General features: G+C 45.2%; 1 protein-coding gene across 2 annotated transcripts; it reads left to right on the top strand.

The window, feature by feature from the left end:
• Positions 1-2,631: 2,631 nt before the first annotated feature.
• Positions 2,632-9,738, top strand: TUBB6 (tubulin beta 6 class V). 2 transcript variants are annotated; one of them, XM_063326503.1, is made up of 4 exons: positions 2,632-2,749; positions 3,414-3,522; positions 4,654-4,764; positions 8,073-9,731. In XM_063326503.1, exons 1-4 carry the CDS (start codon positions 2,693-2,695, stop codon positions 9,134-9,136), a joined length of 1,341 nt encoding a protein of 446 aa, XP_063182573.1. In that variant the 5' UTR covers positions 2,632-2,692; the 3' UTR covers positions 9,137-9,731. The 2 variants fall into 2 exon arrangements, with proteins under 2 accessions (XP_063182573.1, XP_063182574.1); XM_063326504.1 differs by lacking the exon at positions 4,654-4,764 and having other exon boundaries at positions 2,731-2,749; positions 8,073-9,738.
• Positions 9,739-13,154: the final 3,416 nt, after the last annotated feature.

The raw sequence follows: 13,154 nt of genomic DNA, 5'->3' as shown, positions 1-13,154 counted from the left end.
CGTCAGTGCGTGGTCACTAGTAAACACCAAGCCAGGCTAGCTGGAGAGTAGGGAGCTTGGGAGTCAAGTTTTGGAGCAGCCATAAGCCCAGGGAAGAGACAAGAAGATCTATAAATTGGCTACTGGAGGGACTAGGGAGTCCAAGCCAACTACCGGAGAGACTGTGGTGGGGTTTGGGGACCAGCTACTGGTAAGGTCACAACCCTGGACCAGCTACCAGAGAGACTTGTTTGCCTGTTTGTGTCTCTGCGTAAGGCAACTGGGGATCCAGGGGCCAACTGCTGAATAGGCTGAGTGTCCTAAAATCAGCTACTGGAGGAGGGAGCCATAATTTTTGTGTATGTGTGTGTCTGTAGGTCTAAATATCAGCAACTGGAGTGGAGCTGGGCCTCTGGGGATAACATTTCCAGGTGCCAGCAACTGGGAAGACTTTGGATAAAGGGAAAGCTACTGAAAAGGATGAGTGTCTAAGACCAGCTACTGGAGGGATCCATATTGTATAGATGTGTACAAATACATATTTATTTTCCATTAATGAGCTTTTGTCCTGATCAGCCAGAGAGGGGAACAGGATGAGGCCGTTAAGTACTGTCGGCGTTTGCATGAGTGCTGTGTTTTCTGCCTGTGTCAATCAGTGTGGCCAGCCATGTGTGTATGTGTGTGTGTGTGCCTATTGGGAACACACACTCAGCCTTACCACTGGCTGGACCTGGGAACTAACTGAATTTTAAAAAGCGACAATGCCAGCAGAAATGATGGCAAGTTGATGGCAACTGTGTGCCACAGAGCGGTGTATGGAAGGATCTGCAAAGCATAAGGAAAGCCAGAAGGCATATTCAAGGACATATAGATTCAAGCAAAGCCCAAGACGACCTCACTAGTCAGGCTACTAAACAAATGACTTGTTCATGGATCTCTTCCAAAAACACAGTTCACACACAGAAGGACATTTATTTGAGTCCTTCGGCAGAGAAAAAGGCACATAGTATCCAATCCTGCTCTGGTGGCTGCTTGCAAGGCAAACACACTGATCCTCCAGCTGCTTCACTGATGTCAGAAAGACATTTGACTCAGCCTCGCATGGTGTGTGGGGGCTACTCAGAGGTCATTTGCAAGAAGTTGCTAGCCCCGCTGAAAAACATTTATGAAAAGGCAGGGTTGGAGCCCAGAGCACGCAGTTTGGCTGACATAAGTCATGCCACAGCAACACAAGGGTGAGCAATGAGGACGTGACCTCCCAGCTGAGGTACAGATTTTGGGTTATTTCCAGGTAATTTATTGATTGATGGGCAAAAAAAGATGACTGAGGGGGGATCTTATCAACATGTATAAATACTTAAAGGGTGGGTGTCAGGAGGATGGGGCCAGGCTCTTTTCAGTGGTGCCCGACAACAGGACAAGAGGTAATGGGCACAAATTTGAGCATAGGAAGTTCCACCTAAACATGAGAAAGGACTCTGAGGGTGGCAGAGCACTGGAACAGGCTGCCCAGAGAGGTGGTGGAGTCTCCGTCTCTGGAGACGTTCAAAACCTGCCTGGACGCCTTCCTGTGCAGCCTGCTCTAGGTGACCCTGCTCTGGGGCAGGGGGGTTGGACTAGATGATCTCCAGAGGTCCCTTCCAACCCCGGCCATTCTGTGATTCTGTTATCTTAACTGCAGTCAAACTGGAGAAAGCACCAAAGATTCTTCTCCTAGAGATTCTTCTACCTTTGATCGAGCAGGTAATGAGGTCCCGTAACCCGAGCCTCTGGCCTCAGGGCTGCTCTTGCACAACAGCAGAGACTCGGCCAGACAGTAAAGACATGCATAGACACACGAATGCCTCCCATCAGCGCCATATATCAGAATAGACTGCATGCACAACGGCATCCCTCATCCCACGGAAGAGTCACACTGGCATTGAAACAGGCAGGAAAACATGAAACAGCTACCTAAAGGGACTATAAACGAGACTCAGCAGTTGTGGGAACTTGTTTCCTCTCTGGAGGGAAAAGAAAAATCTCCCTTTTCATTAAAAATCAAGCTATTCAAACTAGGTATATTCCAGGGCGGTGACATGAACTTTCAGGAAAGTCTCCATAAGGACTGCTTGCCTTAACAAGTTTCACGCAGCGGCTTGTTATCTGTTTTCTGGGGCGAAACCGCCTCAGAAAAAGAGCGATGCAAAGAAGATGGCCGTTGGCGAGGCACTGAGAAGGTTCACCCGTTTCTTTGGACGCCGCCACTTCGGTGAAGGTTGCAGTATCCGCCCGGCCGAACGGGGCAGCGGGACAAGGAATAACGGGGGGAAAGGGGACGGTGTCCGCCGGCGGGCAGCGAGGGCAGGAGTCCTTCCTCGCCGGCTGACGATGACATACCTCCACCTTTGCCAAGACGGGGTTTGGGCGAGAAGCGCAGGCGGGGGACGGCAGACACCGCGCCGGGGCCGGAGAAAACCCGCCGGGGACCCTCCCCGCCGGTGAGGAAAAACGCGCGAGGGCGGCCGTTACGGAGCGGGCCGGGGCGGCCGCTGGCGGAGCGCGCGCGGGGCGCCGGCCGTTGGGCGGTGGTTAGCGGGGGGGTGAGGGAGGGGGGTGGGCGCGCACCGCCCCGGAGTCCATAAAGGGCGGCCCGGCGGCGCGCACAGCCGGGTTTGGGCGGCGGGAGAGCTGAGGCGCGGCGGGGAGGGAGGGAAGGCAGGCGGTCATCGCCATGAGGGAGATCGTGCACATCCAGGCGGGCCAGTGTGGAAACCAGATCGGGACCAAGGTGAGCCTTGAGGGGAGACCCGGGGTCGCCCGCTGCCTTGCGGGAGCCGCTAAGCGCCGCGGGGCGGGGAGGGGAGGGGGGAGGACGCGCCCGGCCTTTTCTCCGTGCCGTTTGGTCCCGCGGAGCTGAGTTGTGCCAGCCGCCCCGCCATGCCCCCAGCGAGCCGCTGCCGAGGGTCGCCGGGCGCGCTCGGCCCGCGGGGCACCGCGCATCTCACCGCTCTCCCCGTGACCATAAAAGGCTTTGGGAAGTACCCAAACCAAACGGGACTTTTTTTTTTTTTTTTAAATTTTTAATTATTTTATTTTTATGTTTAAACTGGCCAGGCCGTGGCTCAAAAGCGGGCAAGGGCGGCAGAAATCCGAGCAGCCTCCCTCCGAACGCCGAAAACTCCGCAGCCCGTCCTGGAGAGGAGTTAGGCGGCCGCCGTTCATCCCTTTCGGGTGTAAATCCCGGTGCCTGCCCGGCTCTGCTTTGCCGTCCCGTCCCGGGCGGGGAGGGGCGGTGGGTACGCCAGGAATCCGGCAGCTGCGGCCGGGCCGGGCCGCGGGGCCGCCACCTCCCCGCCCCGCTCCGCCCGCTCGCCGTGGCGTTGGGGCGCTGGGCAGCACCGGGAATGCTCCGCAGGGGAGTTCCCAAGCCACTTCTCCTTTTCCTCCCTTAGTTTTGGGAAGTGATAAGCGATGAGCATGGCATTGACCCAGCCGGAGGCTATGTCGGTGACTCAGCGCTGCAGCTGGAAAGGATCAATGTCTACTATAATGAATCATCGTGTAAGTGTGGGATGGGGAGGGGTGCGGGAAGAGGGGACTCCGTGGGAAGGGGCACAGAAATCTGTGAGTGAACGGGTTCACGAAGCTGTATTACACGTCTGGTCCTGCTCCTCGCATGTCATCAGCCCTTCAGCTGATCCCAGCTCACCCCATTATACGCAGAAAAGATTATCTACTTTCTTATAAATTGAGAACTGGGTGTTACCTCCCCAGGCAGAGAGAAGCAGCACAAGGGGCTGTACTTAGGGCCTGGAGGCGGAGGTTTTTTTATTATTTAACACTATGCTGTTCTAACATATGCTCTTCTAACATTTGATTATTTCATCAGATGCGTCTTATCAATTGCCCCAAATTAAACTTTTCGTTACATGAGCTTGCATCTGTAGTACTTAGTCTCTGATTTCATGAGTGAGAGGGTTGGGCCAAAAGTAATGGAGAACTCAGTGGTGATTCATTAATAAGATGCCAAAGGTGCCCAAATCCTCTGAGTCAGTTTGGTGTTGAAGGGTGTTAGCAGTGTAAAATGGGGATCATGAGTCCTTTGGTCTATTGACATGAACCTGCAAGTGTGAATGTTTCATCAGCTCAAGTTAATTCATATTATTTGCCTGAGTTTCCTTGAACAATTTCAACTGGATACAAAGTCTTTATTTTGTGCTTTGTGGTGGATGTGCTAATCTACTGCTGTTTGCCACCTGCATCCAGTAGCTCTTTCCGTGGAGGTGAATCCTTCAAGCGTAAAAGCTTGTGTGTTAGGATCATTTGAACATAAACCCTTCACTCACGCCATTATTCACAGAAAATATTATCTACTTTCTTATAAAGAACATGACAACTATTTTTTTTCTAACCAGAAACTTTCCTCCTTCATATCTGTCGCTAAAAAAGAGCTTACAAAGTGTAATATACCATCTGTTCGACCCCAAAAATGTCAGGTCCGTTTTTTAAGCAGAATTGATTTGTTCCTATGGTGCTGGGTTTTTTTACCACCATGACTTCCTGTATAAGAAATACTTATATATGTACAATCTATATTTAATAATATGAGACATAAGGTATTTGTGTATTGAGAGCTGTAAGTGTGTTAGCTTATTTCAGAACACTAAGGGGCATACTTGCTTTTTATTGTAGCCCAGAAATTCGTACCAAGGGCAGTCTTGGTGGACTTGGAGCCGGGAACCATGGATAGTGTGCGATCTGGTCCTTTTGGTCAGCTCTTTCGGCCTGATAATTTCATCTTTGGTATGTGGACGTCACTTCTTAAAAAACACAGCTATCCAGCAAGTGTTTGATTACCAAGCAAATGGTCAAAAAGCTTTTAAGCTCCCTATTCCAAAGTGATCGTTAGTACTGAGAAATCTTAATAGATTAACAATACAATTCCAGTTATCTGTAAGTCATCTAAAAGATCCCATTAACTGAAAAAGTCATTCTTCTGTTAATCATTCCTTCAATTAGCAAGCCACTGAAAGTTTCCTATGGTATTCAGATAAAGTACATTTGCTTTCAATATATATGAACTCCACAGAAATTTTCAGACTGCTTCTCTACAACAAAATGCACGGAAATTCTGCAGAAAATGGACAAGGGGGGAAAAAACCTCAACCACAAACCAACCAGACTACTCTTCACTTGAATTCACATTAAATACTTGAGCATGAAATTGTTTGTTTATAGGCTGTGTGATTCGGCTTTTTCAGCAGATCCTTACAGCATAGTAAACAGTAGAGGAAGAACAACTGCAATGTGGAAAACACTCATATATAGCCAGTTACTGGGTTATTTTCCAACATAATGAGGAAGAGACTAAGAGCATGTGGGGAACTTCTGGTTTTGCATAGTTCTTGCAGGGTTGTTTTGGCCTTAACTGTTTTACTTTGGACTTCTGTAGTACTTTGCATCTGAGCTTAAAAATGCACATTACCAGGATTAGTTTTCATGGCATCCTTATGGAGTACAGAAGCATTATTGGTGCCTTTGCATTAAAGGAGAAACAGCGTGTGAAAGTTAAGTGATCCATCTGCTGAAACAGGAAGCCTGAATGAAAGCTACCATGAGAACTCTCCTGTCCTTTTGGTTTCCAGGTCTGCACTAGCCACAAAACACATTTCCTCCTGCCAAGGCAAGCTTAGGTTGCAACTTAGTTTGGTATATTGTGTTAACATCAAGAAGGAACAATGCCAGGGACAGACAGAGAAAAGATAAACATTATTTGGGTGGTATTAAACAAACTGAAGTCTGGGTTGTTGCTGTTGAGGTGGGGAGTAAGAAGGCATACAGAGTAACTTTAAGCCTTTAACTAACTTTTAATGCTATCCCCGTTGTTCTCCTGTATACTCTATGTCAGAGATGTTAAAGGTGTCTTTCAAAGGAATTTTAAGTTACAACATGTAGAAGTAAGCTTGGGGAGAAAATCCAGAGAGATAGGCAGCTTTATGAAGTATGTTTTTATATTCAGGTTTCTCCTTTCACTCCCTTTTTCCTATATGGACCACACAAGCCCTCTGAAAGAAAATTCACCTGACCTATGGAAATACCTGAACTGGAGCTTTACAGTTTGGCATCCCACCAGTAAAACCAGAGAAAAATCAATTCAGTGTCTTCAACAATAGTCCAGTTCACTGTACCCCATTCCTGCTAAGCTAACAATGAACCAACAGCATGTGATCAGCTTGTATCTGACAGAGGCCCCTGCCAGCATCAGGCACTGTCCTCCCAACCTGCTGAATAATGCAGAATGGCTGCCTGAGCGCTGAAGTAATGATCTTCTGTGTCAAAAGCCAACAAAGCATTTTGTTTCCTCTTTCAAATATCTGGCCTGGGCCCACAAAAGATTTTGTGGCAGAAGCTGGCAGTTCCATACTTGCTGTACCCCAGCTGTTAGGGCTGGCTCATTCTGATGGAGATGTTTTCTCTCTCCCCTTGTATATACCTGCATGTGCCCATGTCTTCATAGCAAGTAACCCTGGACCATTAATCTGGATTTCATTCAGGTATATCGAGTACATGATCATACACTCCAGATACAGTGGTTTTAGCTCAGACCAGAGGGAGACTTCATTCTTTGTTCCTATTTTCCTTTCTATCCTGGTCTCCATTCTTTCCTTATCGCATTGCCTGCTGAAGAAGGACAGTTACGCAAGAGGCACAGAATTTGGCTTTGTTAGGATTCTTCTACATCTTGGAGTGATGTCTGCTTGTTAATGTGCAGCCTGATGTGCTGCCCTATCTGTAGTAGGGGATCTGCTCAAGCAGACCGCAGATGGTTACAAGCATATTCAGTTCTGGAAGGATATTACTTTGTGCTTTGCCCAGCTGGGCAGGAAGTGCTGAGCTCCCTAGGTTCAAAGAAAGAAAAATATAGCAACGTATAGAACAATGCATTAACTAACCAAATACATCATGAGGAAACCGAGCATTTATGCAGTGAAAATAAAGTGCATCATATTTAAACAATATCCCAGCAAGCAGTTTCCCTGATTCATACGTTTGGCACCAACACAGTGCACTGGGAATTGAAATGAGACATGGTCATAGGAAGGAAGGGGAAGGTCTTGGAGAACAACGCAGAAGCTGACAGCCCTATGCCTAATTCTGAAACTATTGCTCTTTCTGAATACCACTCACAAGAGTTACCACTAAATGAGTTCAGTGGCACAATGTATGTATGTAGTAGTCATTGTGAGGAACAGGAGTACTAAAAAACTGGTCCCCCATTTAATCCTCCTTGTTATCTAAATAATAACAAAATAGTGACATAGCAAAGGACCCAGATTGTCCATCTTAATACATTGAGTGGCACATAAAAGGAAAATGGAAGCCCTGGGGAGAAAATAAGGGGCTCACGAAACATCAGTGATCCAATTTTGCAAGTTGCTTTGCAGATCCTGAAGAATAGTGAGTTTGTAGGGAAACCAGTAAAAGCGAAAAGGCGCTTAAGAACTTCCAAGTTTCTGAAATAACATTCTTAAAGTTTCTGTCGATTGGTATTTTTATTCAGGCTAGGTAACCGTGAATTAAAAAAAGCTATAGTTCTTGATATAACAAGTTAAATAGGACTTCTGGAGCCCAGCCTTATCCTTGAATGACAACAATGCCTCCGTGTCTCACAGGAGCAGTCCAAGAACCTTTCATTTAGAAATGTGTATCTGTGATTTAGCTTTGTATACATCTTGGTCCTTATAAACAGAAAGTATTTAAATATTAAACAGTCATCTTGTGTTTATGGAATAAGCAGGATTGGGAGTGTGAAAGCTGTCAAAACAAGGAGTCAAGACCATCTTTGCATTTATGGAAGGTTAAATATCAAAAAAGAAAAAAACACCCAAAGGCATAAATGAAAACTACCAGGGATTTGAGGCAAAAGGAGACTATATAAAAAGTTAAAGTTGATACTTCCAAAGACATTGTAGGCAAAACTGAAGAGCACAGTTAGCTACCTGACAGATTTATAGCAGCTTTTGTTACAGATGTGAATCCATTTGGCATGCAAATACCAAACCTTACCAATAATTTTGTATATTTTCTTTCCCTATTGTGTGTTATTTTAGGACAAACTGGTGCAGGAAACAACTGGGCTAAAGGACACTATACGGAAGGGGCAGAGTTAGTTGACTCTGTACTTGATGTGGTAAGAAAAGAGTGCGAACACTGCGATTGCTTGCAAGGATTTCAGCTCACTCATTCTCTGGGAGGAGGGACAGGGTCTGGCATGGGAACCCTACTCATCAGCAAGATACGAGAAGAATATCCAGACAGGATAATGAATACCTTCAGTGTCATGCCCTCTCCAAAGGTTTCTGATACAGTGGTGGAGCCTTATAATGCTACACTCTCGGTCCACCAACTGGTTGAAAATACAGATGAAACCTATTGCATTGACAATGAAGCTTTGTATGACATTTGCTTCCGCACCCTGAAGCTCACCACTCCAACATACGGCGATCTAAACCACTTGGTTTCTGCTACGATGAGTGGGGTAACTACATCCCTGCGTTTTCCAGGCCAACTAAATGCTGACCTCCGGAAGCTGGCAGTAAATATGGTCCCTTTTCCACGCCTTCACTTTTTCATGCCAGGCTTTGCTCCTTTGACAGCCCGAGGCAGCCAACAATACCGAGCACTCACCGTTCCAGAGCTCACCCAGCAGATGTTTGATGCCAAAAATATGATGGCAGCCTGTGACCCAAGACACGGGCGATATTTGACAGTGGCTACCGTCTTCCGTGGTCCCATGTCTATGAAAGAGGTCGATGAGCAGATGTTGGCTATCCAGAACAAGAACAGCAGTTACTTTGTAGAGTGGATCCCAAACAATGTCAAGGTGGCTGTGTGTGACATACCTCCTCGTGGCCTCAAGATGGCTTCCACGTTCATTGGCAACAGTACTGCTATTCAAGAGCTCTTCAAAAGGATCTCAGAGCAGTTTTCGGCCATGTTCAGGAGAAAGGCCTTCCTCCACTGGTTCACAGGAGAAGGAATGGATGAAATGGAATTTACAGAAGCAGAAAGCAACATGAATGATCTGGTTTCAGAGTATCAGCAATATCAAGAAGCAACAGCAAATGATGGAGAGGAAGCATTTGAAGATGACGAAGAAGAAATCAATGAATAAAGAAATTAAGTGTGCTATTTTCCAGGCCAAATTCTCAAATCTGGATTTCTAATAATTAGGCTTATAAATCCATATTTAGGCTTCAAAAAAAGAAAAAGAAGAGCATGAGTCTCAGATGTTAGAGGTGCTCTTCAGAGTCCATTGATGTAATTGAGAACTGAGGACATTCAGTATTTCTGGAAATCAGGCCATTTCTATTCATGAGGCAAATGTAAGGCATTCTGTTAAGACTTTGACCTAAGAGTCTGAACACAGAGACTGCTAGTTTGGGATCTTTTTTTTTTTTCCAAAGTTTGTCATCCCTAAAGTTGCACAAGAGAAGACGTAAAATAGGCATGAAATGCTACAAAATGGAGCTGCACTATTTTCATCTAATTATGAGTAAGAAAATCTTGTGGGTTTGAAATATTCATTCTGTACCGAATGTACAATACTAAACTGCCAGGAACAAAAATTATTCATAATAATAATAAGTTTTTAGCTATTCTGTACAGTAACTGTTAACAGTGATATTTGACTCCGGACCTCTAAAAACAAAATAAAAAAGATTAGTATCCTCTCAAGCAAAAGTGTTTTGGGCAGTCAATGCTATATAAATATCCAGTGAGCTGCTGGCAGAGGCTGGATTTATACTGTGTGACTTCATCACTTGCAGCTGAATAATCACAGATTATACATATGAAATCTATCCATTTGTGATGTGTTCTGTAAGGGCCCTTGGGGTTTAAAGTGGCACTCCAATATCTTGCTGGTCCCGTTTTTATGGCTATCACCGGAAAACTACCGGTCTCCATTCCGATCTCCATTCCACCTAGCCCATATAGCTGAAATTCAGATACTCCACAGAAACTCCTGTGTCGAGAGAGGCTATGTGTTGATATATCTCACTGCCTAGGTTTGTAAGTTCACCACACCTATAGATGCTATGGATGTCTGTCTGGACAAATTAAGGGTAAAGTACAAATAAAAGTATTTGTCCACAATATTCAAAACAGCTGGCAAAATGAAAGATGAACAAGAGCTTTTACACTAAAGCTGAAACAGAAAGATCTCTTGTCTTACGCAGCTGACTTGCTGCCTTGACAAAGTGGCTGTTGGGCGTTCGCTCTTCTTGCATGCTTTATCTTTCTGCTCATATCAATTAAACAGCCCTTCTCCATTAGAGAGCCTCTACCAGAGAACACTCTGTGTCCATGGAGTCACGGAGTCTCTGATTTAGGTCAGTTTCTAGGCAACAAAACAAGCAAACAAAGGAGAAACCCTCCGGAAATCCAAACTTCAAATGTTTCAGGAACTCTCTGCTGTTTTTCGTCTCGCCTTCAGAAGCACTTTCTAAGCAAAAGCGTTGCTCAATGCTTAAAAGGGCACTTTAAAAACAGTGTAATTTCCAAAGATCCATTGCTCCTAGCAAGATGATGTTATGTTTTGTTAGTTTGGGGTTCGGCGAATGAAACAGTATTTTATGAAGTGTGTGAACTGGGCAACTGTTAATCACATAAGCTGAAGATGTCTGCCCAATTTTATTCTACGCAGAAATGGTACTAAATTGGTTTTAATCAAGTACAAGTTTTTTTTATATAAAGTGCCTTCATGGGTTGAGCCAGACAGTCATTGGCACGCACTAACCAAACTGGCTTTGGCACAGGTGCACAGGCAGAGGCTGGGAGGGCCGGGCTGGTTACTGTTCAAAGGGTCATGATGGAGTCAGCAAATTCACCGGGGACATGTTCTTTGCCGTGGCTAGTGATGCCTAAAGCATTTATGAATTGCAATAGGGCACCTTTAAATATGCATTTCATAAATGTTGCAATATGTCGTGGACATGTATTTATCATGGTGTGAGATTAAGCTAAAACACAATATGCATTAAAGAGAAATTAATACTTAGTGCAATACATGTCCTCAGTCCATGGGGAATAAAGCCACTAAACAGAATAAAGCCACTAAACTTACAAGTTTAGTTGATGCTTTATAAATGTCAGGCTGTTGGCTTCAAGAGCCAGGAGAATGTGTTAGAGACTCCGAGCCTGCCCTCATACAGCTGTGGCACAGACTTTAATTAAAGCAGTAGCATAGCTTCTTCTGAAGGAAGTAAAAACCAACCACCTTGCAGCTTGTGGAACTGTGTTTTGTTGTAATACGGAATTCACAACTAGGTCCCAGCCATAAATTTTGATATTACTGTGGGGGAAAAAAAAAGTTAATACTTTAAAAATGCCAAGAATCTTAGAGTTCCTAAATAATTGAGTTATTCACTTGGTGAACCAGCCTATTCTTTATTGCTTTTTGTACGCTGACTCAAAATCCAGAATATAGATATGGAGCCTATGGAATCCAGACCAGTCTATGTCCCCTAATCCTACTTTGTCTCAGCCATTCTTTCACGTGTGCTTACTTGCAAGTGTTTGATGTGAATTTCTAGAATGAGTGTGGGTGGGGGAGGCAAACTAACACCCTCTTTAGAAAATAAAAGGAGACAGATCTTCCAGCTGATCTTAGGAAAAAACAAAAACAAACCAAAAAACAACCCATCAAAATGAACCCAGGAACCTGTAGTAGGAACATCGGCAGAGGACCAGCTTGCCTTTAAGCAGTAAGAAAGCCATGGGAAGCCCAAACGGTTCTTGCTCCTCTTCAGTCAAGCAGCTCTAATCATCTTCCCCTTCTGGAATAAAACAGAAACTTGTTTTTAGTAGCAGGTTTGGTGAACAATCCTTTCAGTTGCACTTCCTTTCAAATAATTTCCTGCTTTTTACTTGGAAACCTCTCTTGAAATGTACCTGCCGAGTCCAACCTAGCTTGTTCCTCCGTTTTTCACGTTCCTCACCTACGTGTTTTTCATTTTCCCCCTAGTTTTTCAACCTAATCTTTTGTACCTTTTCTTTCTGTGCCAAGCCCACCTTCATTTTCTCTCCTTTTTACTTCTTTGCACCTGGCCACTGAGAAGTGCATAGGAGCAGGCTGCCAGGACAAGACCTAAGAAGGTCTAGAAGTGCAGCTCCCAGTACCACCCGGACACAAACACCTCTGCCAGCACTAGGATGAGAAGAAAAAAAACCACAACCCGGCAACCTACAGCACTTGAAAAGAGGGAGCAGGCGAGGTGTGCCGTGGGAAGAAGGTGTGCTATCAGGATGGGAATAGGAATGGAACCCGATGGGCCAGCTCCTTTGTAAAGTTGCTCTGGTCGAAGCCAGCAAGGAATGGGGCAGATCCTCCCTTTACAGACATGACCGTTCAGCCACCATAGGCTCTTGATTTCTCTGCAGCCTGAAAGGACTTCTCTCCACTTCTCTTGCATTTGTATCTCCTTAGGAAAAGGTGGTCACCTCTTAGGAAAAGGACCAGGCTGGGAAAGAGGGTCTAAACCTGCTCCTTCTCCCAGCGTCGGGAGGAGCGGGGAACTCGGTGGCTGCCTCCGTGCTCCACGAGCCCCTGCTAGTTGAGGTAGCGCTGCTCAATGTGTTTGCAGCTAAAATCACTCTCGCCTCATTGGCAGCCACAACACAGACTAAACTCAGTTTTCTTGATTTATGCTAAACCACCTGAAGTCTTAAATTTGCAAGTAGGAGGAAGCTAATAGTCCTCTTTAAAGAAGCAGGGTGGGTAAACAGCTTTTTTCTCCTTTTTCTTCTCATATCTTTGTTTTGATTCCAAAATCCCAACACAGTCAACTTCTGCCACTTGTGGCACAAAATACTAAGACTTTCTGAGGTAAGACTACACAAAGCAAGTTAATGCTTTAAAATCAGGGCAAAGGGACTTGCCTCTCCTTTACATTATCATATGCTCATTAATTGCATGTTGCAACTAAACAAGAGTGAGATGTACAAGTAAACAGCACCAATAGGGAGTAAGAGAAAACATTTCCTGGAGAGGAGATGATTCTTTTACAGCGTGGTGGTGCCATTGTGAAGAGGGTTTTTTGGGGGGGGGGGGTGGTTGGCTGTGATTTGTGGTTTTGGGTTTGTTTTGTTTTGTTTTTTTTTTTTTTTTAAGTAAGGAATGAGGAAATGCA

Source organism: Chroicocephalus ridibundus, chromosome 2, assembly GCF_963924245.1.
Source record: "Chroicocephalus ridibundus chromosome 2, bChrRid1.1, whole genome shotgun sequence".
NCBI classification, from domain to species: Eukaryota; Metazoa; Chordata; class Aves; order Charadriiformes; family Laridae; genus Chroicocephalus; species Chroicocephalus ridibundus.
Note: the sequence above shows the minus strand (reverse complement) of the source record. Positions and strands in the feature narration are given on the sequence as shown.

Excerpts from the sequence above, each read along its gene's own strand:
- TUBB6 (XM_063326503.1), top strand. The coding sequence starts at position 2,693 with ATGAGGGAGATCGTGCACATCCAGGCGGGCCAGTGTGGAAACCAGATC. Across the intron at positions 2,750-3,413 it reads GAAACCAGATCGGGACCAAG|TTTTGGGAAGTGATAAGCGA; the intron begins GTGAGCCTTGAG and ends TTCCTCCCTTAG. Across the intron at positions 4,765-8,072 it reads GCCTGATAATTTCATCTTTG|GACAAACTGGTGCAGGAAAC; the intron begins GTATGTGGACGT and ends GTGTTATTTTAG.